The sequence below is a fragment of the Mustelus asterias genome, chromosome 17, assembly GCF_964213995.1.
Source record: "Mustelus asterias chromosome 17, sMusAst1.hap1.1, whole genome shotgun sequence".
NCBI lineage: Eukaryota > Metazoa > Chordata > Chondrichthyes > Carcharhiniformes > Triakidae > Mustelus > Mustelus asterias.
Window position 1 is genome coordinate 49,665,935 of NC_135817.1, and position 25,812 is coordinate 49,691,746.

At 40.2% G+C, this 25,812-nt stretch overlaps 1 protein-coding gene across 3 annotated transcripts in view; it reads left to right on the forward strand.

Annotated features, from left to right (window-relative positions):
• kdm6a (lysine (K)-specific demethylase 6A) overlaps positions 1 to 21,602 on the forward strand; it is a 213,705-nt gene extending 192,103 nt beyond the window's left edge. For all 3 annotated transcript variants that reach the window (XM_078232615.1, XM_078232617.1, XM_078232616.1), the window contains 5 exons: positions 9,778 to 9,965; positions 10,290 to 10,431; positions 13,026 to 13,152; positions 18,982 to 19,152; positions 20,191 to 21,602. In XM_078232615.1, coding sequence (XP_078088741.1) covers positions 9,778 to 9,965; positions 10,290 to 10,431; positions 13,026 to 13,152; positions 18,982 to 19,152; positions 20,191 to 20,220 — 658 coding nt within the window. In that variant the 3' untranslated portion in view covers positions 20,221 to 21,602. The remainder of the gene's footprint in view (positions 1 to 9,777; positions 9,966 to 10,289; positions 10,432 to 13,025; positions 13,153 to 18,981; positions 19,153 to 20,190) is intronic.
• The last annotated feature ends 4,210 nt before the right edge of the window (positions 21,603 to 25,812 follow it).

The following is a 25,812-nucleotide window of genomic DNA, read 5'->3' on the forward strand; positions in this document are numbered from 1 at the left end:
CACTTCTTGCACGTGAAGGAGCCAGGGACACTGGCGGAATCCCTGAATTCCCACAACACACAAGCAGAGCATGACACAGGTCTGGGATCTCCTGCCATAGCTTAATCTGAAAGTTAACTTACAACAACAATGCCAAGACAAAAAAAGGAAAAACCACTTACCTGTCAGGTTTTGTGAGAGGGAGGTCATGCCACACTAACCTGGTGGAGTTTTTTGAAGAAGTGACCAGAATGGTTGACGAGGGAAGGGCCGTGGATGTCGTCTATATGGACTTTAGTAAAGCGTTTGACAAAGTCCTTCATGGTAGGCTGGTGAAAAAGGTTGGATCTCATGGGATAAAGGGGGAGGTGGCTAGATGGGTGGAGAACTGGCTTGGTCACAGAAGACAGAGGGTGGTCGTGGAAGGGTCTTTTTCCGGCTGGAGGCCTGTGACTAGTGGTGTTCCGCAGGGCTCTGTATTGGGACCTCTGCTGTTTGTGATTTATATAAATGATCTGGAAGAAGGTGTAACTGGGGTGATCAGTAAGTTTGCGGACGACACAAAATTGGCAGGACTTGCAGTTAGAGAGGAGCATTGTCAGAAGCTACAGAAGGATATAGATAGGCTGGAAATTTGGGCAAAGAAATGGCAGATGGAGTTCAATCCTGATAAATGCGAAGTGATGCATTTTGGTAGAAATAATGTAGAGAGGAGCTATATGATAAATGGCAGAACCATAAAGGGTGTAGATACGCAGAGGGACCTGGGTGTGCAAGTCCACAGATCCTTGAAAGTGACGTCACAGGTGGAGAAGGTGGTGAAGAAGGCATATGGCATGCTTGCCTTTATAGGACGGGGCATAGAGTATAAAAGTTGGGGTCTGATGTTGCAGATGTATAGAACGTTGGTTCGGCCGCATCTGGAATACTGCGTCCAGTTCTGGTTGCCACACTACCAGAAGGACGTGGAGGCTTTGGAGAGAGTACAGAGGAGGTTTACCAGGATGTTACCTGGTATGGAGGGGCTTAGTTATGAGGAAAGATTGGGTAAACTGGGGTTGTTCTCCCTGGAAAGACGGAGGATGAGGGGAGACTTAATAGAGGTGTATAAAATTATGAAAGGCATAGATAGGGTGAACGGTGGGAAGCTTTTCCCCAGGTCGGTGGTGACGTTCACGAGGGGTCATAGGTTCAAGGTGAAGGGGGGGAGGTTTAACACAGATATCAGGCGGACATATTTTACACAGAGGGTGGTGGGGGCCTGGAATGCGCTGCCAGGCAAGGTGGTGGAGGCGGACACACTGGGAACGTTTAAGACTTCTCTAGACAGCCATATGAACGGAGTGGGAATGAAGGGATACAAAAGAATGGTCTAGTTTGGACCAGGGGCGGCGCGGGCTTGGAGGGCCGAAGGGCCTGTTCCTGTGCTGTATTGTTCTTTGTTCTTTGTTCAGTCACCAGCCAATCACTTACCTGCTGGCTTGATGGCCTTACCTTCTTGCAGAACTGATACCCAGCTTAAGTAAATTAATATGTTTTTGCTGAAGGAATACCTCGCATCAGTGTCCCTCAAAACAAATAAATCCAGTTTGTTTCCATAATAACTGCTGGTTCGAATACTGTTTACAAATTATTTTAAATATGTCAGCTATGTCAGTTGTTCAGAAGTGACAGATAACATTTTGGTTAACATTGATTTGAAGCATATGGAAAGCTTGTTTTACACTAAATGTTAAACAGCAAATGTTAAATAGATTCACATTTTAGGCACTTCAAGCATTTGCTATAAATTTATAAGGACCATATTATGATGTTGTTGGGTTTTTTTTATTTACAACATGACTTATCCCAGCAGCGGATAAAAGTGAGAGACTTGCAAAATTTTTCACCAGTCTCTTGGCAAAAACTAATCTCGCTGACTGGCAGTCTCAAAAATGTACAGTTAATGTTGATTTGTGTTACTTTCATTCTGCATTGATAGGGCCTTTTTAAAAAATTGATACAGTTGCTACTTTTGTTATATTTCTAATATGGAAATAGAATCAGTTGTCTGATTTTTCAAGTTTCACTTTGTCAATTCAAAATGAAATTTATTTGTTCTGAAGCCGTATGGCATTACCTCCTGTTCCTTGGACAGACCATCAGGATCAAGAATGACTAGCTTCCACTCCTGTTAAATGGGTTCTGAAATGGCTGATAAGTCTAATATGTGATCAGCAAACCCTGCCACAAGCTATGCAGGTAGTGCTTCAAGGGTTGGATAGGTGGGGCATTTGGAGGTTAGTCCGCTCCCTTTGACACCTCAACTTCACCTCCGCACATTCCCAGCGAAGTCTCTCAATGAGTTTGGTCCCTTCCTGGATGAGCCTTCTCCATCTTGATCAGTCGCAAGCCACGAGTCAGCTTGCAGCATGACCACCACATATAAAATTACAGAAAAATTACAACACAGAAGCATTCTGTTTGGCCCAGCATGCCCGTACTCCCATGTGTCTGCTCCTTTCCATATTTGTTTGTTGCTCTTTCCTTCACCTATCAAATCTATCTTTGATTGTTGACATGGTCTCTGCACCAATCATGACCTCTGGTAGTGCATTCCACAGCTGCACAACTATCCATAAACTTTCTCTTCCCCATTGACATGAATGTCTTGTATTTAACTTTCTATCTATGCAACCTTGCTCTAACATATAAATTCTAGCACAAAAAGAGACCATTTGGTCTATCATGTCTGTAGTGGCCTAAAGAGTCCTATCTGCCTAATCCCACTTTCCAGTTCTTGGTCTACAGCCAGTAGATTAATGCTTCAAGTGCACATCCAAAAACTTTACAAATACAGTTCGGATTTCTGCCTGTACTAACTACCCTTTCAGATCGTGAGTTTCAGTCTATTTTCTCCCATTCGAAGTATACTTTTTTAAAAACCAAAATTTATTACCTTGTATTTACCAATTATTGAATTCCACTTGCCTCTTATTAGCCTATTCCATCATCCAAAAGCTATTTATATTTTACCCGCTCAGCAGGTCAATCATTTCCTGAAAAATCCTCACCAAGTTCATGATGGCTCATTATGTTTCTGATTCAAATTAATGTAAAATGAAGCAGGCTATTATTGCAGTTTTCTGCACCCTATTTTCTTTTTCAGAGGCAATGCATGGAGCATTGGCAGGTATGCTAGGTTTATTGTTCTGTCGCACCACCACCTAGAGAAGAACTAAAGCCAAAACTTTGAGGCCATATCAGTTGAGCTCCGAGATAAAAAAGGGGCAGGCATAATGCTAGGACTGTACGATAAACCCTCAAATAGTGGACGGGAGTTAGAAGAACAAATATGTAGTCAGATTTCTGATTGCAAAATCAACAGGGCAGTAGTCTTGGGGACTTTATCCTAATATCACTTAGGATACAAACAGCGAAGAGCACAGAGGGTGCAAAATTCTTGGACTGCATTCAAGTAAACTTTTTTAGCCAACATGTAACAATCCCAACAAGAGGGGCTGCAATTCTAGACTTAATCATAGGAAATTAAACTGAGCAAGTGGATGAAGTCGCAGTGGGGGACCATTTTGAAGTTACTGACCATAATATACTTAGATTTAGCATCATTATGGAAAAGGACAAAGATGGAACAGGAGTAAAAGGTGTTAATTGGGGGAAGACAGATTTTAAAAAGCTGAGAGATGAGCTGGCAGGAGTGGACTGGATACACCTTTAGAAGGAAAAACTGTCAGATCAATGAGAGGTATTCAAAAGTGAGATTCAATGGACAGACTGTAGACATGTCCCCATAAAGAAAAAAGGTAGTACTGTCAAATCTAGAGCCCTAAGATTATCCAGAAGCATACAGGCCAAGATAAAGCTCAAAAAGAAAGCTCACGGTAGTCACAAAAGACTTAAATCTGTAGAAAGCACAGAGGAGTATAGAAAGTACAGGGGTGAAGTAAAAATGGAAATTAGGAAAGCAAAGGTAGGATAGAGAAAACATATTGGTTGATAAAATCCTAAGATGTTTTACAATACATTAAGAGCAAGAGCCTAACTAAAGAAAAGGTGGAGGCCTATCCGAGATGTACGTGGTAACTTATGGCCTGATTCAGAAGACGTGGGCAGAGTTCACAATTACTTTGTCTCTATCTTCAAGGTGAGGGATAATGCAGACATTCCAGTTAAAGAGGAGTGTGAAATATTAGATTTAAGAACCATAGTGAGAGAGGAAGTACCGTCCTTGAAGGTGGATAAATCGGGCCCAGGTGGATTGTATATCCCAGGCTGTTGGAGGAAGCCAGGGAGGAAATAACGGACACTATGAGGATCATTTTCCAATCCTCACTAGCTACAGGCTTATCCCAAGAGTTTGGAAGTCTGCGAATGTTGTACCATTATTTAAAAAGGGTGCAAGGGATAAACCAGGAAAACTTATAGGCCAGTCAATCCGACTTTGGTGGTAGGAAAATTATTAGGAACAACTCTTGGAGACAGAATTAACTGTCATTAGGGAAGATTTGGAAAGATTAGGGATAGTTAGCATGGTTTTATTAGTGGAAGATTGTGTCTTTAAAAATTCTATTAAGTTAATAACAAGGACAATTGGTGAGGGTAGTGCAGTGGATGTTGACTACATGGATTTCGGGAAGACTTTTGCCAAGGTTCCATGTGGCAGACTGGTTAGAAAAGAGGTGACAGGTTGGATCCAAAATTGACTCATTGAAGGGAAATGAAGAGCAATGGTTGATATACGTTTCTGCAAATGGAAATGCAAAATGGTCTCCAGTGGTGTTTCGCAGGCCTCAGTCTTGGGCCCCTTGCTATTTGTTGTTTATATTAATGATTTCGTCTTAGATATGGGAGTCATGATCAGGAAATTTGCCGATGACACAAATTGGCCATGTAGTTGATAGTAAAGTGGATAGCTGTTGACTCCAGAATGACATCAGTGGTATGATTGAGTTGGCAGAGAAGTGGTAAATGGAAAAATGTGAGGTAATGCATTTGGGAAGTGCAACAGAACAAGGAAATACATACTTGGTGAATGGGAAGATATTGAGAGGCGTTGAGGAAGTGAAAGACCTTGGAGTGCATGTCCATAGGTCCTTGAAGGTGACAGGACAGATGGTGAAGAAAGCATATGGAATGCTTTCCTTTATTGAGCAAGGTATTGAATATAAAAACAGGAATGTAATGATTAAACAGTATAAAACGCTGGTTAAGCAAGGGCTGGAATTTTGTGTACAGTTCTGGTCACCACATTATAGGATGGACAAAATTGCTCTGGAGAGAAGGCAGAGGCGATTTACAAGAATGTTGTCAGGCTTGAAAATTTCATCTATGAGGACAGATTGGATAGGCTAGGGTTGTTTTCCCTAGAACAGGGAAGGCTAAGGAATGACCTAATTAATGTGTACAAAATTGAGGAAAAACCTGTTTCCTTTAGCTGAGGGGTCTTAGGCAACATAGATTTAAGGTGATTGGTAGAAGTATCAGAGGGGGCACGAAGAAAAGCCTTTTCACCCAGTGGGTGATGGGCACAAATTCACTGCCTAAGTTGATGGTTGAGGCCAAAACACTCATCTCACTTGAAGGGTATCTGGATTTGCATCTAAAGTGTTATAACCGGCAAGGCTACGGACCTGGTGCAGGAAAGCGGGATTAAAATGAGTGGTTAGTTTTTTTCACCTTTTTTTGGCCAGTGCAGACACAGAATGACCTCTTTCTGCACTGTAACCTTTCTGTGGTTCTACATTAGCCCTGTTCATATTTTTTTTAGTGTAAGCTTAAATCAATTTTCAACGTGTTTCAGTTTAAAGATCTGGTGTTGGATATGACCCCACTTAGAAAACAAATTCAGCCTGAGGATGCAAGTATGCTCCAATAAACCTATAATGGGAAGATATACGTGTTTCTCAAATTCCCAAACTGCACAAGAAGGAACTCAAGTTCCCATTCCAGGGCTTAAGCACAAAAATTAAATTGACCCTTCAGTGCAGTACTGAGAGCATTGCACTGTCGGGGATACCATGCTTGTTGACGTTGAGGGAGAGATTATTGTTGTCGCACCAGTTCACCAGATTCTCTATCTCATTCCCGTACTCTACCTCGTCATTGTTTGAGATCCGACCCACTATGATGGTGTCGTCAGCAAATTGGATGAGTTGTGAAAACAGGGCCCTATCTGCGCCTCAGGAGGATGTAAGCGATCCCATGGAACTATTTTGAAGGAAAGCTGGGGAGTAATACCCGGTGTCTGGCCAATAGTTATCCCTCAATCAACATTGGCAAAAAACAGGTTATCTGGTCCTCATCGCATTCCAGTTTGTGTGCAACCTGGCTGTCACATTTTCTCCATTACAATTTGATTTGATTTATTATTTGATTTGATTTATTATTGTCAAATGTATTAACGAGAGAGTGCAGAATGTAGTGTTACAGTCATAGCTAGGGTGTAGAGAAAGATCAACTTAATGCATGGTAATAAGTCCATTCAAAAGTCTGAGCAGCAGCAGGGAAGAAGCTGTTCTTGAGTTGGTTGGTACGTGATCTCAGACTCTTGTATCTTTTTCCCGACGGAAGAAGGTGGAAGAGAGAATGTCCGGGATGCGTGGGGTCCTTAATTATGCTGGCTGGTTTGTCAAGGCAGTGGGAAGCGTAGACAGAGTCAATGGATGGGAGGCTGTTGCATGATGGATTGGGCTACGTTCACAACCTTTTGTAGTTCCTTGCGGTCTTGGGCAGAGCAGGAGCCATACCAAGCTGTGATACAGCCAGAAAAAATGCTTTCTATGGTGCATCTGTAAAAGTTGGTGAGAGTCGTAGCTGACATGCCAAATTTCCTTTGTCTTCTAAGAAGGTAGAGGCGTGGTGGGCTTTCTTAACTATAGTGTCGGCATGGGGGGACCAAGACAGGTTTTTGGTGATCTGGGCACCTAAAAACTTGAAGCTCTCAACCCTTTCTACTTCGTCCCCACTGATGTAGACGGGAGCATGTTCTCCTTTACGCTTCCTGAAGTCGATGACAATGTCCTTCGTTTTGTTGAGTTGAGGGAGAGGTTATTGTTGCCGCACCAGTTCACCAGATTCTCTATCTCATTCCTGTGCTCTGCCTCATCATTGTTTGAGATCCAACCCACTATGATGGTGTCATCAGCAAACTTGAAAATCGAATTAGAGGGGAATTTGGCCACACAGTCATAGGTGTATAAGGAGTATAGTAGGGGGCTGAGAACACAGTCTTCTGGGGCACCAGTGTGTGAGGATGATCATGGAGGAGGTGTTGTTGCCTATCCTTATTGATTGTGGTCTGAGAGTTAGGAAGTTCGGATCCAGCCGCAGAGGGAGGTGTCGAGGCCTAGGCCACGGAGTTTGGAGATGAATTTCGTGGGAATAATGGTGTTGAAGGCTGAGTTGTAGTCAATAAATAGGAGTCTGACATAGGTGTCCTTGTTATCTAGGTGATCCAGGGTTGAGTGCAGGGCCAGGGAGATGGCGTCTGCTGTAGACCTGTTGCAGCGATAGGCAAACTGTAGTGGATCCAGGTAGTCCGGGAGGCTGGAATTGATTCGTGCTATGACTAGCCTTTCAACGCACTTCATAATGATGGATGTCAGAGCCACCGGCCGATCGTCATTAAGGCACGTTGCTTGGTTTTTCTTAGGTACCTGGATGGTGGTTGTCTTCTTGAAGCAGATATACACCTCAGATTGTTGTAAAGAGAGGTTAAAGATGTCTGCGAGTACTCCCGCCAGCTGATCCGCACAGGATCTGAGTGCTCATCCGGGAACCCTGTTCCCGGGTGCAACAGTGATTTCTAAAGTACTTAATTGTCCATAAAGTGCTTTAAGATGTCCGGTTGTCATGAGAAGTGCTATATAAGTGTATCTCTGCATTTTAGTCAACTAGGAACAAGGAAAAAAAAGCTACTTACCCCAAGTCCACTGTTCATTCCCGGCAGCCAGAATTGCTTTGCCTCAAGCCCTTTGCGTAGAGCACCTGGCTGATATCTTGCCAACTATTTTAAGCTGCCCATTTTAGATTACTGTGATATGTATTTGTACTTTTGCAAGGCTGGTAATTGTATGTAACTGTTAATGGGGTTTTCCGATGAGATAGTAAATATACTCGGGGAAACAAATATCACAGTATATAGGTAAAATTTTATTAAAAACTAGTGATCAATGGGAGAGATTATTGACTATGATCTCAGATACAGAATGCCTGGACCCCTCGAATAAGCTCTGATGTTATTCGTAAAAATCAAGACAGCTATACATTTTCTTAATCTAATTCTCTGCCTGACATTAGTATAAAAATAATTTCATTTAATGTTAATACATCAATATAAATCGCTGTCAGACAATCCAGCCAATTGCTCAGTACTTTCCAGCATACAATGGTTTCTTATTTGTCAGTTACTAACCGGATGTTAATCCCACTCTAGTTTGATTAGATATGGCAACCATTACTATAATGGCCAACGTGGAGGTTTCCCACCGGCTCACTGCCAAGATTGACTAGACATCTGTCCTCGTTTCTGAGGTTGTGTCTAATGTGTCTGGGCTGCGAACCAACTTTCATTAAAGATTCAAAATGTGCTCCCTTACAATGATCTCCCAGATAGAGCAATACTAGTTAGGGTTTCCCTGGCAGTGGTTCTTAAACTTTTCAACTCTTTCCATTAGGGGTGACACTTGTCATGAGATGGTCAGGTGGGAGGCGATACAGTGGCACAGTCATTAGCACTGTTGCCTCACAGCGCTAGGGACCCGGGTTCAATTCTGTGGAGTTTGCGCATTCTCCCAGTTCTGGTTGCCACACTACCGGAAGGACGTGGAGGCTTTAGAGAGAGAGTACAGAGGTGGTTTACCAGGATGTTGCCTGGTATGGAAGGGCTTAGTTATGAGGAGAGATTGGGTAAACTGGGGTTGTTCTCACTGGAAAAACGGAGGATGAGGGGTGACCTAATAGAGGTGTATAAAATTATGAAAGGCATAGATAGGGTGAACGCTGGGAAGCTTTTTCCCCAGGTCGGTGGTGACGTTCACGAGGGGTCATAGGTTCAAGGTGATGGGGGGGGGGGAGAGGTTTAACACGGATATCAGAAGGACGTATTTTACGCAGAGGGTGGTGGGGGCCGGGAATGCGCTGCCGGGCAAGATGGTGGAGGCGGACACACTGGGAACGTTTAAGACTTATCTAGATAGCCACATGAACGGAGTGGGAATGGAGGGATACAAAAGAATGGTCTAGTTTGGACCAGAGAGCGGCGCGGGCTTGGAGAGCCGAAGGGCCTGTTCCTGTGCTGTTTTGTTCTTTGTTCCCTGTGTCTGCGTGGGTTGCCTCCAGGTGTTCCGGTTTCCTCCCACAGTCCAAAGATGTATGGGTTAGGTTGACCCTAGTGTCAAGGGGATTAGCAGGGTAAGTATGTGGGGTTACGGGAACAGGGCCTGGGTGGGATTGTGGTCGGTGCAGACTCGAAGGACCAAATGGCCACCTTCTGTACTGTAGGGATTCTGTGATTACACTTTTCTGTACCTTGCATTGACGGAAAATGTTCAATCACAGTAAAATACTTGAAATGCATTTAAAGTATCAACTTATTTGTCTTAAAATCATAGTTACTTGCTTTAAATCTCTTACTGCATTAATATGAGTATATCATCATTCCTCTACCTACTATTGGCTTTGTTGGTGTCTGTATTCTGTCTAAACTAAGAGAAATTTAAAAATAATCACTCAGTTATAGTTTTGCATTTTATTGTAAATGTTATGGAAACATTTTAAGTCATGCAATTTATTTACCAGGAACAACATTAATTTTTTGATGGGCTCTTGGTGGCCAAACTTAGAAGATCTTTATGAGGCTAATGTACCAGTGTATCGGTTTATTCAACGCCCTGGAGATCTCGTATGGATAAATGCTGGTACAGTGCACTGGGTTCAGGCCATTGGGTGGTGCAACAACATTGCTTGGAATGTCGGTCCCCTCACAGGTACTATAATTGTATTAACCAAACTAGTACATAGCATTCATACCTTTACAGCTATTTAGATCAGTTACAGGATTAAATCATTTTGGTAACAAAAAATATTATCTATAAGAAAGAAAAGAAATAAAGTATTGTAGAAGCATTTTTTAAATGGCTTATATGTAACAATTTATGTATTTACGTTCTTAATTATGACATGGAGTGTTTGGGCAATTTATGCAATAAAGTCTCCACCTGTGTTAAGGGCTCAAATTGCTTGCAAGGATAATCTGCTATATGTGGAAAACTTAGATTTTTGAAGTAAAAAACTAATGATGTACTCCACAGCAAATCAATATAAACTGGCAGTGGAACGATATGAATGGAATAAGCTACAGAGCGTGAAGTCTATTGTTCCCATGATTCATCTGTCCTGGAATATGGCACGTAACATCAAGGTGTCTGATCCCAAACTTTTTGAAATGATCAAGTAAGTGTTAAATCAATAGTGGGCGTATTATATAATTTTCAAAATGTCAGGTATTGTGACTTTTGGCAAGGAAGTCTGAAGTATCTAACGTGTTCATAAATGGAAACTATGAAAATGTTTAGTTACATCATGATTGGATCATGTTTCCTTGTCTGAACGAGGGATGTTTAAAACCAGTTTTGATTTGTACCTTTTTGATCTAGAGTTTCCTCCAATAGATTGAAACTACTTAGCCCCCCACAATGACACTTTTAAAGTTTATTTATTAGTGTCAGAAGTAGGCTTACATTAACACTGCAATGAAGTTACTGTGAAAATCCCCTAGTCGCCACACTCCGGTACCTGTTCGGGTACAGTGAGGGAGAATTTAGCACCTAACCAGCACGACTTTCGGACTGTGGGAGGAAACCCAAGCACCCGGAGGAAACCCACGCAGACACGGGGAGAACGTGCAGATTCTACTCCGACAGTGATCCAAGCCGGGAATCGAACCCCAGTCCCTGGCGCTGTGAGGCAGCGGTGCTAACCACTGTCACTGTGCCGCCCATTTGAGTCTTGGTCCTCTTTAGATATTTTGTGGACGTGTTTTTTAAAACTTGTGATCCAATATTTTGTTCAGTTTGTATGAAAAACAAATACAAGTTAAGAACTTTTTGCTTCTTTTCTACTCCACAAACATTCAATGTCAAGGGTGCTTGAAAAATTATGCTCTTTGGTAGGTCATTCTTGACATCTAGTAAATTGGCCACAAACAAATATTAGAAGGCTACTTTATTTTGCAAAGTAAGTGAAACTGAGGTTGTATTGATCATCTTCCTGAAGTTAGCATCTTGATACTGTTCTGAAAAATAAATCATTAAGCCAAATGATAAATAATTTGCATAGGCCCATCTTAACATTGGTTCATTTTTATGTAAACCTTGCAATTCCTTTTTTTAAAATTAGGTATTTAAGATCATTTTTTAACTGTCTGAAAGTGGCATGAGTGACTATGACTGTCATTATTGATTATGAAATTGTATATTGCATGATGCATTATCTTGTATCCCTTTTATGGTTCAGTATCAGATTTTGTTTTAGGATGCTTTTAGGACTTTTTATTATGTTAAAGGTGTTATATAAAAGTTGTTTGAGATGCATTCGGACAACCTGAATTTAGTTTGAGCTGACAATAGAGAATTATTCTTAAGATTAAGAGGTTGGATGGTATAGAACAAAAGTAAACTATCACACTTGTGCAATGGCTGTGTATTTTTGCAATGAGTACCAGACACGAGTCGAGAGAACTTTACATGTAGTGTGATATCGTTCCCTGAGAGTGCTTGATACTGGCACTAGATTCCCAGTAAGAAGTCTCACAACACCAGGTTAAAGTCCAACAGGTTTATTTGGTAGCAAATACCATAAGCTTTTGGAGCAATGCTCCTTCGTCAGATGGAGTGGTCTCTGTTCTCAAACAGGGCACAGATACAGAAATCAAGTTACAAATCTGTAACTTGATTTCTGTGTCTGTGCCCTGTTTGAGAACAGAGACCACTCCATCTGACGAAGGAGCATTGCTCCGAAAGCTTATGGTATTTGCTACCAAATAAACCTGTTGGACTTTAACCTGGTGTTGTGAGACTTCTTACTGTGCTTACCCCAGTCCAACGCCGGCATCTCCACATCATGACTAGATTCCCAGCCACACATTGAACATGAAAATTGTAAAACAAACCTCCATTGTATGCAAGCTTAATTTGACCTCATTTCTTAACACATTATTTTGAGCATGTATGTATGAAATGGTTAGGTCAGATCTTCAAATCAGCGGTAGTGCTGTGCACATTGCCACTGACAGAGATCGCTGCATGCTTCTCCTCGTGGCTAGAGAAGTGGTGGGATAAAAGTGGGTAGTCAGACCGAGTGTGACGGCTGGTCGTGGGGGTTGCTGTGGTGAGTTGGGTTGGGTTGTGCTGAGTTCAGTGTAAGAGACACTGACAGAGTGCCCTGGACGACACAAACCAGCCCATTGGAAGTTTAAAGTTCACAGGCAGTTACAGTACATGTCAGGATTTCCTCAAGAGTCCTGGCATGCACCAGCAACTTAAATTTAGTGTGTGGTTGCTTCTGATATCAGAAGATCTGGCTTATTATTTATTTCTAGTTAGCCTTTTTAATTTTGATTGTAAAACAACTGATTTAATTATGCTTTTTAGTTTCCTGATGGCCAGTGGTCTAAGCTAATTTGAAAGTGTGAATTTTCTAGTCAACCTACTATCAACACTTCTTCGTTTCCTATCTTATATAATTAGCCTGAATCCCAGTCTTGCCCACCATTCTCTCATGACCCCAGATGTGGGATTGGTGGCCATGGTTGAATCATTAAATGGATTACTGAACAAAGGGAAAATGTCAGCAGGTAAGAAAATAGTCAATGGGGCCACCTTGAGTTGTACTGTACCTCTTAAGCTGTGGAGGCCATAAAGATATTTGATGCCTGCCTATCCTTTTGGAGCCTCCTGTCAAGGTATGAGAGGATTATCTGAAGATAAAAGATAGGTATGGGAAAGGTCATTTTTGCTAAAATTAAAAACCTCTATTTCTTTTTTTAGGTACTGCCTGCTGAGAACCCTCAAGCAATGCCAGATGTTAAGGGAAGCGCTCATTAGCACAAGCAAAGAAATTGTATGGCATGGCCGTACGAAGGAGGAACCTGCACACTACTGCAGCATTTGCGAGGTCAGTAAACTTAAACTTTCTGAGGATAATGGTAACTTGAGTTAAAAGGAATCTAGTGAATTTTCATGGATCTTCAATTATTATTGATCATATTCTAAGTTCTATTCTATTTTACTTTGCTTCTCCATCTCCCATGCCCATCAACAAAAGTGTATTTAATCTTTGTGAAGCTGACTGTAAATGAATGTCTTTATATGAAATGATAAACTTAGTCACACTTCTACAATTTCTGAGTATCCAATCAAGATTGTATTTAATTGGGAAGCTCACTGAAATTGGAACATAATGGCACAAATTCAACTTGTTGGGAATAAGGTTTTAAATGGTTCATTAGTCATAAAATACTATTCAATTTTAAACTTGATAGGATTAGTGACAACTACAAAATCTGGATTCCAATTCGAACACAGTACTCCAAAATTGTTTCAATTTTTATTATTTATCTTAGATGTGGGCACCAAAACAACATAATGTCTGATCATTTAAAATCATTTTGCTTATTAAAGTGAGTGCAAGTGCTGGATAATGGACTCCCATACGTTTGTCACTTATGCTTAGGCAAACTGCAGAAAGATATGGAATAACTCTCCTTTTATTCACTCACAACAGTGTGCTTTAGCCCAACCCCCAAATTAATGAGTTTTGCAGTTTCCCAGGGCAGAGAAATTTAATTCCTAAAACAAAGAAATAGATATTTTACATTTATAAAGTACCTCTCCTAACTCCAGCACATCCCAAAGCACTTTACAGTCAAGTGATTTCTTAATAAAATCACTATTTGTAATATTGGGAAACACAAGTCACTTTTTGCACAGCAAGGACCCGCAAGTGGTAATGAGGTAAATTATCAGTTAATCTGTTTTGGTCATTGTTAAATGAAGGATAAATGTTAGCTCATGCCTAAAAAATACATGAGAACAAGAATTGGTAAGCGCAAAAAGACGAAGATCCACTTGATTCACCTCCTCCATTTTAGCAGTCACCTGGTAGAATAATGGGGTTGTTGATTAATAATGGCAATTGATCTGTATCAGTTAGTCGAAGTGCAGTGAAGGTTCACCAGACTGGCTCCTGGAATAAGGAGATTGTCCCTTGAGAAGAGCTTAAACAGATTGGTTTTATAGTCCCGAGAGTTCGGAAGAATGTGAGCCAATCTTATTGAAACATATTAAATTCTTCAGGGACTTGATGGGTTGATGCTAAGAAAGTAAGTGTTTTTCCCGCATGGGGAAGTTGGGATACAGCACCACGGTCTCAGAACAAGACTGAGATGAAGATTTAGGACTGAGATTAAGAGAAATTTCTTCACGCCAAAGGTTGTGAATCTTTGGAATTTTCCACTCCGGGTAGCTGTGGATGTTCAATACATTCAATACAAAATTTGATTGATTTTTGAGTGGTAAGGGAACTAAGTGATATACAAGTAGTGTGGAAAAATAGAGTTGAAGTAGATGATCAGCAGCGATTGTATTCAATTGGAGAGTGAGTTTGAAGGATCTAATGGCCTGCTCCAGCACGTGTTCCTTAGTTGATTCAGACGTGGAAAACTTTAGGATCCAGATAAGGGAATGTGGTGGAGTATTTGAAATGTTGCTGGACTAGTAATCCAGAGGCCAGCGTAATGTTCTGGGCACCCGGATTTGAATTCCACCATAGCAAATGGTGAAATTTGAATTCAATAAAATTCTGGAAATAAAAGTCTAATGATAACCATGGAAACTCATCTGACTCACTAATGCCCTTTGTTCTAGATCTCCGGGAAGGAAATCTGTCATCCTTACCCAAAGTGACCGACATGTGAATGACTCTTAAATGCTCTCTGAAATGGCTGAGCAAGCCTCTGAGTTCAAAGGCAATTAGGGATGGGCAACAAATATTGACCAAACTGGTGACACCCAAATAACAAATGTCCAATGTCACCTTTTTCATTGCAAGCGTATTACACTAATGATCCATTTCAAATTGCACATACAGTATCTCAGTGTTGTTTTCTAAATCTACTTAATTTGCAAGAATCAGACCCTGCTGCTAATTGTTCCCTCAGGAGCCCTGTTTCATATATTCATTACTCACTAATTAGGATGTTTTCAGCAAGTTAGTTTTGAATTGAAAACCTTTATATTGAGGACTGTGATCTCTGCTTCTGTTTCTTTATTTGTTAATGTGACATAGGCATCTCTGGCAAGGCCAGACGTTACTACCCATCCCTAATTGCCCTGTTGAGCTGCAGTCTGTATGATGTATGTATTTTAGTTCGGGCGTTCCAAGATCTTAACTCCGCACCAATGGAGGAATGGCAATATATTTCCAATTCATGATCATGTGTAACTTGAAAGGAAATTTACAAGTGGTGATGTTCCCATGTAGCTGCTACCCTTGTCCTTCTAGGTGGTAGAGTTCAAGGGCTTGAAAGGTGCTGTCAAAGAAGCCTTGTTGGGTTGCTGCAGTGTACCTTGTAAATTGTACATGTTGCAGTAACGATGTGCTAGTTGTGCTGGGATTGAAAGTTGAAGGTAGTGGAAAACAGGGTAATAATCAAATGGCTGCTTTATTCTAGATGATGTTGAGCTTTTTGAATGTATTGTTAATGCTGCCCTCACCCAGGCAAGTGGGGAGTACACCTTTGTAGATAATAAACGGGCTTTCTGGAGTAAGGAAGTGAATTATCACCGCAGAATTCCCAGCCTGTAATCAGCTCTTGTAATGAAGATATTGTTATAGAACATTACAGCGCAGTACAGGCCCTTCGGCCCTCGACGTTGCGCCGACCAGTGGTACCAATCTAAAGCCCCTCTAATCTACACTATTCCAATATCATCCATATGTTTATCCAATAACCACTTGAACGCTCTCAACGTTGACAAGTCAACCACTGCTGCAGGCAGGGCATTCCACGCCCTTACTACTCTGAGTAAAGAACCTACCTCTAACATCTGTCCTATATCTCTCACCCCTCAATTTAAAGCTATGTCCCTTCGTGCTAGTTATGATTGATCCAAGTTAGTTTCTGATCAATGGTGACCTACAGGATATTGATGGTGGGGGATTCAATGGTGGTAATGCAGTTGAGTGTGAAAGTTGAGGTGGTTTGATATTCTCTCCCTCTTCTTTCTCTCTCTCTCCCTGTCTCGTTGGAGATAGTTATTGACTGGCACTTGTGTGGCATGAATGTTTTTGCCATTTAACAGCTTGAGCCTGAATGTTGTCTAGATCATGCTGCACGAGTACTGATTGATGATGAATTGTGAATGGAGCTAAACACTGCAATTATTGATGATGATCTCCACTTCTGGTCTTATGTTAGAAGTAAGGTCATTGATGAAATAACAGAGTGTTTGGGCCTAGGACAATGCCTGAGGAATTCCTGCAGTGATGTCCTGGGGTTAAGATAACCAGCTTCCAATAACTACAACCATCTTGCTTTGTGTCAGCTATGAGTGGTAGGTCTGTGGAATTCATTGCCACAGAGGGCTGTGGAGGCCGAGACGTTAAGCGTCTTCAAGACAGAAATTGATAAATTCTTGATTTCTCGAGGAATTAAGGGCTATGGGGAGAGAGCGGGTAAATGGAGTTGAAATCAACCATGATTGAATGGTGGAGTGGACTCGATGGGCCGAATGGCCTTACTTCCGCTCCTATGTCTTATGGTCTTATGATTCCAGCAAGTGGAGAGTTCTGCTCTATATTCCCATTGAATTCAGTTTTGCTAGGGCTCCTTGATCCTACATTCAGTCAAATGTTGTGATAATGCCAAGGGCAATCAATGCTATCTCATCTCTGTAATGCAGCAATTTGTGTCTGTCTACAGCAGGTAGACTGATAATGACACGGGCGAGTAGACTTTTTCTAGCTGTGTCCTTCAAAATTCAGCCAACTTGTCTCATAGTGATGCCACTGATCCACTCTTAGTGATGAAACATTGAAATTCCTTAGCCAGATTCTAGTCTTGCCATCCTCCGTACTTCTTCCAAGTGGTGTCCATCATGTGTTATGATCGCCGCAGAGACAATTAACGTTTAAAGAGAAATTTGAACACCCAGTGATTAACTGAAAGAAATTAGGTCACACGATGGCATGTTTTTAAACAAAAACAGCTTTATTGTATACAAAAATTAAACAAAGCAGGTACCACTAACTTTACACTATAGTTTATAAAGACTTATGCTGTGAACTCAGTTGTACTAGTTACTTCCCTGCAAGAGTTTCCTTATCTTAGTAAATCTTAATGGTTCACACACTTTTACCTCAGACCAGCCCAAGGTTACGCCACAGGTCCCTGGAAGTCAATTTGACACCACCTCCGTGTCTTTGCTATTCTCCAATATACAAGATTTATGGGGATCCTTCCATTAACTGCTGACTAAACGATACACCAAATTCTCTTCTAAACCTCATGACCGTGGACTCTTTAGCTCTTTGTCTTGGCTTAGGACATACATAGACTGCTTTTTCCCAATCTGCAACCACATCTTTTGCACAGCTCTATCCAGGCTAACTTTGTTAGTCCAGCTGACTGCTTTCTGTCACAAGGCTTAACTGCCAGTTACTGAGAGACCACTATAGATTTCTTCATCTAGCTTCACTCTAGGCAACTCTCCTAGATTCCTTTATCCTCATGAATTCCATACTGAGCATTAGCCTCACCTGCATTCTGCACAGTGGAAGATAGCGTTAGTATTTCATTTATTTAAATTAAAGCACATAAGATTGGGGGTAATGTATTGAGATGGATAGAAAACTGGTTGGCAGTCAGGAAACAAAGAGTGGGAATAAATGGGTCTTTTTCCAAGTGGCAGGCAGTGACTAATGGGGTACCGCAGGGATCAGTGCTAGGATCCTAGCTATTCACAATGTGGATACATTATTTAGAGGCAGGAACCAAATATAATATGATTTGCAGATGGCACAAAGCTGGGTGGGAGGGTGAGCTATGAGGAGGATGCAGAGATGCTTCAGTGTGATTTAGACAAGTTGAGTGAGTGGGCAAATACATGGCAAATGCAGTAGAATGTGGATAAATGTGAGATTATCCCCTTTCAGGAAGGGAAATTATTATCTGAATGGGCAAGGGGAATGTGCAACGAGACCTGATTCCTGGGATGGCGAGACTGATGTACGAGGAGAGGTTGAGTCAGTTGGGAGTTCAGAAGAATGAGGGGGGGATCTGATAGAAACCTATAAAATTCTAACAGGACTAGACAGGGTAGATGCACGTAGAATCTTCCCGATGGCAGGTGAGTCCAGAACCAGGGATCACAATTTTATGATACAGGGTAAACCATTTAGGACTGAGATGAGGAGAAATTTTTTCATCCAGAGAGTGCTGACCCTGTGGAATTCGTTATCACAGAAAGCAGATGAGGCCAAAACCTTCTTTTCAAGAAGGAGTTAGATATAGCTCTTGGGACTAAAGGGATCAAAGGATATGGTGGAAAAGCTTACTGAGGTTACTGAGTTGGATGATCAGCCATGAATATAATGAATGGTGGAACAGGCTTGAAGGGCCAAATGGCCTACTATTTTCTATGTTTCTCTGGTTGACTTGGTGCTGAGGTGAGCAATCAGCTGCAAACAGAGAAGAGAACAGTCTCTGGAGCTTGTGGCTTGAATACAGAGCTTTCAGGGGTCAGGTTGTGGCCTGCAGGCCAGGGGTTGGACAAACCTTTACTAAAGCATTGTCGCAAAACTTGGTGGGGTGATGGGGCAGCATTACATGAACACATGGAAATGATTAAAATCCAGTAATCTTGAAAGAAATTATGACATAAAATTGTTGCAGGAAAACAAATGCTGTAATAACGTATTGTAATATTTATTTCTGTGCAACAGGTGGAAGTTTTTGATCTGCTTTTTGTCACTAATGAAAGTAACTCACGGAAGACCTATGTAGTGCATTGCCAGGACTGTGCTCGTAAGGCCAGTGGAGACCTTGACAATTTTGTAGTGCTGGAACAATACAAAATGGAGGACCTGATGCAAATCTATGACCAGTTCACATTAGTAAGTTTGGTCATTACAATGGGCAATATCTTGTTATAACTGTAAATATTAGAAAGTTCTTTAGTGGTTCTCGAATTCTTATTAATAACTCGGTCTCTGACCGATCAGACAGAAACCAGTTTCAATCCTTGATCCGTGCTAATTTAATTGATCACATTGGGAGTAGAACAATTGACCATGCTGCCCTGATGACAGGCAAGAAAAAGAAACCAGGATTTTTGCTTCTGATCTTTGTACAGTTACCTCTATGGTTGTTGCATGTGGGTGAACACTGATACAGATCACATTAAGCACAGCTGTGGCATCTTCCACAGTTGAATGGCCTGCTGACATGACTGTTGAAGATGATTAGAATAAAAAACACTGGATCAAGGTACTGGAACCTGACTAGCATCTTTGGAGTTGTGCCCAGTCTGGGAGTCGACGCTTAATTAAAGAAAACAGAATATAAAACAGAAAAAAGTGCAAAATTCTACAGCAGCTGAAGAATCTTAGCAACTTTAGTGCTAATTAACATATATATACTTTGTATTTACAAACAGGAAAATAAAGGAAATTGAATACACAAAAATGGAGAGAGGACTACTAACTTGCTATAATTTCTTCCTTTGTCAACTTTCTGCAGTTTCACCATCCTTGTTAGTCAGTAATCCAATGCTTGAACTATGTTTGCACTGCTACTTCACTCAAGTTGCCATTTTCCATAAGTTTTGACCGTGACTGGACAGCATTGTGTTATGAAATTGCAGCCATGCCAGGTCCTATCCTCACTGGCATTCTTGTACCCTTCCAGCAGGGATTGTTGGATAATAGCTGGCCTCAAAATTACAGTGACTTCCCTTCCCTGGTTCCCAATACCCTGCCACGTGGGGTGCGGAGCCTGACTCAGTGGGTCTGGCAACGTCTGTGGAGAAAGAAGAATTAATGTTTCAAGCCCATATGACTTCAGAAATTCACTTGCCTTGGATCAGGAAAGTACTATTGCTTTATGGATCAGCTATAAATAGGTTGTTCTAATTTATAATCTTTCTGTTGCAGGCCCCTCCTCTGCCTTCATCCTCATCTTGACACATATTGTTTTATGGACAACTAGTGAAACATCTTTGCTGTTCAGGATGTGACATCAACTTCCACTGTGTTACACCACTGAGCTTTGGCTATCCCATGTGGCTGCTGACTGAAAACTGTGTGTCTATGCAACCTTCCAAGTGCGGAGTGTCAACAATACTGGATAGGAGTGGAGCTACTTCTTTTCCAGGATAAATGAATTCAAGTAAAGCTGTTTTAGCTGTACCTATAAATAACTTTTCATATTTTGTATATATCAGAGAAAAACTGGCAACATCACACAAAGACTACTGACTTGAAGACATTCTTTTTTTGTATTACTCTGTCTTGGGCTGATGAATTGGTTTCATCATCTTTTTTCATTCAGATTTTTCCCTTTAAAAGTACTAGCTTAGCTGGTCATTTTTGTATGGTAGTTAGGAATTTTAAGTCTCTCTTGAGGGCAACATCTATTAAGAAAATTTTGTAATGTGAAAAGTTAGATGAGAGAGAATTTTTTTTACTGCTTTTATGTTCATCTGTCTTGTTATTTTGAAACCATGATGTTTAAATTTGTTCTGGTTTCCTAGTTAAACTAAACAGCCAAGTCACAGATAAATGGGTTGCACATAGACTAAGGAATAAACTTAAGATTTGTGATTTTTTTTTTGTTTTGTTTCTAATCTTGATGTAAATTTACACTATTTATAAATGCATATTTATTCCTTGAAAATATTTGTGGATGGAATGCTGTTATTTTTTCCCAGAATACCTGCCATTAAAATTTTACGGAGTTCTGTCATTTCAAACACTACTCCTAATACGTTTTCTATGTATGAAATAAAAACTGTTGAGCATTGTAATCTTTGAAACATTTAACAATTTATATTCAGGGAAGATTTTTTCAGAAGTAAATTGCATATGTTAGTTTATGTATCTCAATTCAATATTGCATGACTAAAACTCAGGGCAAGCTTTCCTTTGTTATCATAAATGTTATGCATTAGCATCTGAAAAGTATAGTGTGCTTCTCCCAGTATTACCCACTGCCAGTTGAAACCATGTGCTTCATTAAGGGAGCCATTGTGTTTCGGGTTATAAAATTCCTATGCTTACAAATGACTTCAGAGTAATTTTAAAACAAAAAAGGTTTTATTTAATTAGAGACATAGTAATGTAAAGTTTATTTATCTTTAGAGTTGTCTTGGTACCATAAGCATTACAGATCACTGTTACACCAGAGCCTGTTGTCCTGTGCACTAATGGCTCTAAAAGTGAACTACAAGTTTGTTATATTTCTATGATTGAGCTGTATTGGAGGCTGGTTTGTGATTGTTTTTTGCCCCGTTATAGTGGGAAGTGTTCAAAAATACAGATGTTGCAACTTTGAGTAGTTTGTTTTTAAAACTGTGATCACTTTGTCAAAATATTTATTCACCTGATCAAGTAAGATTTTATGCAAAGTAATTGGTTTGACCGTTAAAAGGCACAAATGTGCACTAACATTTTGTGATTTAAATCTGTTAAGAAACTCTTACTTGATTTTGGGAGAAATAAATTACAAGGCTAATGAACATACAGCATAGGTATAGACTGACAGTTGGCTGGAATAAAGCCTCCATGTTAACTCCTCCTTGTTTGACGTTCCACTAACTTCTGGTGCTTCAGGTCATTGGTCCAAGCTGGAGTAGAGAAATTTTGCTTCTGAATAGTATCATATGCAAGAAAGGGGGACAAGAGAAACAAATGTTTTGGGATTGGTGAAGAAAAATATGATAACAGAAAAACTGAAGTATAAGATGACTTTGACAAAAAGAATAATGTACAAAATTTCTGAGTCAAAAGGATTTCAGTTCTGGCTCCTGGGTTTGAATCCAGGATGAAATTAAAATTTTCTGCATCAATGTTACAGAATGGAATAATTTCTAATTTTTGGCAATCCCAGATCATGTGTAGACATCGTGAGGTGGAGACATATCTCGGGCCTCTTTAATGACCCTACTTTTAGCACCTTTTCTATTTTGCATGGAGTTTTTGTTAGCATATCCCAAACCATTTGTTCTTGTTGCTTTTGATGTAGTTTGCTAATATGCACTACTGTGGGCAATTCTGTTCTGCAGCCCCCTGCTAATTAAGGACTAGGTTGGGCATGCTCAAAGGGTGTCTTGTCTCATCTATTCAAACCCAGACCCATAAATGAAAAGGTAATATCCTTGTAAAACTTGTGTTCTGCTATTCAGGCCGATATGCTGGAAATTATTCAAACACTGTTGTTCGTAAACAACCTCTATAATTTTGTGAAGAAATTTTTAAGATGGTACCTCAATCAGGTTATCAACTTTTGGGAAGTAGTTTGCAGATGGCTGGTGTGAGACTAAGCCACCCACAGAAATAAGCCAAGTTCTTTATTCAAGCTATTTATGGCACTGTAACTTTATATAGGTCTTTTAAAGCCTAGGAAAATCTATTGCAACATGCTATTAATCGTGAATTGAGCCGAGCCAAACCCAGGCTATTTACAGAGCATTGCATATGAAACAGTTTGGGAAGAGTGTTTGAATTTTGTTGCATGATTAACAATGGGTACCAGTTACCACTGTTGACATAAAACAAGAGCAGTAATCTCAGTATACATGCAGCGGAGGACATAATATAACAGGACAGGGGCTGTATGAGAAACAAAGTCAGTTGGCGGTGTCCATCTGAAATACAGGCCCCTGAGTTTTTATTAGGGCAGGTTGATGGAGGGTGCCTCCAGACTTGAAAAAATATTCACAGCATTTGTCTGTCGGACTAATTTTCCGATCAAGAAACTAATGTAATGTGCACCTGTATCCACTGAGTACAATGACATACACAAAAGGCAAATGTTTTTCAGATACTGTACTATTTTTTGCCAGACAATGCCTGCGGATCCACGATTATTTTTTCCCATCTTTCATTTCGTGGTACAGCTGCTTGCTGCTGCAGCCACATTTGTTAAATCATTAGATAGATAAGTTTTGTGGCTACAAATCTAATTCTGGCTATTTAATTTTCAAAATTTGCAGAGGACACAAAGCTTGGAAGTGAATGAACTTTGAGTAGTTTTAAACTTCAAGAGGACATACATAGGTTGATGGAATGGGCAGATAAGTGGCAGGTGAAATGTAATGAGAAGTGTGAAGTAGGAAGAATAAGGAAAGACAATATAAAATCAAGAATACAATTTTGGAAATGGTGCAGCTGCAGAGGGACACTAGGGGTATGTGGGGCTGTTCTTTTTAGAGAAGGCTGAGAGGTGACCTGATAGAGGTGCAAAAGCATGCGGGGTGTGGTTAGAATAGATAGGGAGGCACTATTTGTATTGGAAGAAGGGTCTTGAACCAGAGAACATCACTTTAAGGTGAATGGCAAAAGAACCGATGGGGACACCAGGTAAAACATTTCTTATACTGTGTGTGGTTAGGATCTGGAATGGATGACTGGAGTATGTGGTGCTGGTAGATTCAGTCATGACTTTCAAAAGGAACTGAATAATTGAAAGGAAAATATTGTAGGGCTACGGGTAATGGGCAGAGGAGTGGGATGAACTAAATGGCTCTTGCAAAGAGCATGCTGGGCCTGCAGGCCTTATGGCACCTCCTGTGCTGTAACTGTTCTATGATTCTACAATTGTTAGATGATTGGTTACTGTTTTGCACCCATTCAGTTTAGAGATGAATAGTGGTAAAACATTAATGTTTAAAAAGTGTTACCTATTCAAGTAAGAGTAAGACATAATAGCATCCACTTTGACACTAATGACCCTGTATTCAAATTATACTTGAACTTGAATATCTAGAAACATTACATTTTCCAGTCCTGAATACAGCTATTTAGCCCAGTAGCTTGAAATGAACCAAAGCAGATAATTGCTGTTTAAATGAAAGGCAAATCTGTTGTCTCTTCCCTTGCACGTTTATTTTAAATTTCCCAAACATCCACTTTTCTTTTAAAAGCTGTTGTGAATTCTGTTTTCACCACTCACTATGCCTGGTAACTTTCCAGGCAAATTCCTTCTAACAATTGTTTCTTTTTAAATCCTCCTAATGTTTCTTTTGATTTAGTCCTCTAGTTACCACTTAACTTAATTACTGGTTACCAACCAGTAGAAACAGTCTATTTTCGAATTTATCTTACCAAAACTTGAACACCTCTTTTAGATCTTCTCTCAATCTCTTCTGTAGTGAATAAATAATTTTTCTGGTCTCTTACAATTTGGTTTCATCTGGTGTTGATGATTCTCTAGAAAGATGATCATTTTGCATGAACTTCTTAAGGGCGACTAAGGATAGGCATTAAATGTTGGCCAGCCAGCGATGCCCATGTCCCATGATTGAATAAAAGCTGTGAATTCATAAGTGTGTTTGTACAAGTAGCAAACTACTTGATAGAAGAAATATACATTTATCCATTAAGTTAAGATAGATACAAACTGAAGATTTAGCCAGATACTAATAGCCCATTGAAATTTTCAGAATTTATTAACTTGGGTATTTCAACCAGTCATTTGATTGGGGATATTCATTGACCAGTCAGTATATTTACAAATATATTTAACCTAATGCCTACAAATTACTTTTATAGGTTTATACTAAGCCCTGCAACACAGGGTTAGGAACTTCATATGTTTGAAATCCAAACCAACATCGCAATATTATAATCTTCAAATATATACATTTCCTACCTGGACTGAAGACATGCTTGGAACACTAGATGCTGTCCCTGTTGATCTACATGCTTACTACAGATATGGGTACAAAACCTCGAACTTCGAATCAATTGCTTGTTCAGCGTAACATTGTTCAGTATCACTATTTATTGTAGTCCAAATCAGCAGACTTGCATCCTGTGGGAATATGAAGCTCAGCTTTGGGTAAAGGATCAAACATCATGGAACTGATTTTACAAGGGTTTTTTATTCTTTTCTGTTGACACAGTAACATGTATTACTGATCAATATGTTGTGCCACCTTAGATTATATACATTTGCATACTTTTTCAGAGTTCTCAATTTCCTAATGTTGCTCAGCATTAAAGTTTGATGCATCTCTGAAGTAGCTTACGACATTTTGCAATGTTAAAACTGCTATATAAATACATGTTAAATTTAATTACAAGACTGATGCAAATAAACGGTAGTTCTCTCATTTTGGTTATACACACAGTGGCGCAGCCCCATAGCGCGGTAGAGTCTGAATCACTGAATGGTATCAAAAAGGAGATGGACATATTTCTAATAAAAATGGATTAAGGGACATGAGGAACAGGTGGGGAGGTGGCTTTGAGATCAGTCATGATTTGATTGAATGGCAGAGCAGGCTTGAAGGGCCTGAACTTGCGTACTTCTGCTCCAAATTCCTATGTTTTTAAAAACATTCTTCCCAATCAGCTCTGGGTTTTCATATCCATTTGCTGATATGAAATGCTGATCACACTTTATTCTGAAATTCTAACCTGAATTTCCCAAATTTTACTTTCAGCAGTTTTAGGTTCTGCCCCTTGTTCATAACTTATACTGTTGTAATATTTTGATTTTTATACATGATTCCCATTCCATGTTTTTGAAGCTTTTCAAGTGTTTACTAGTGA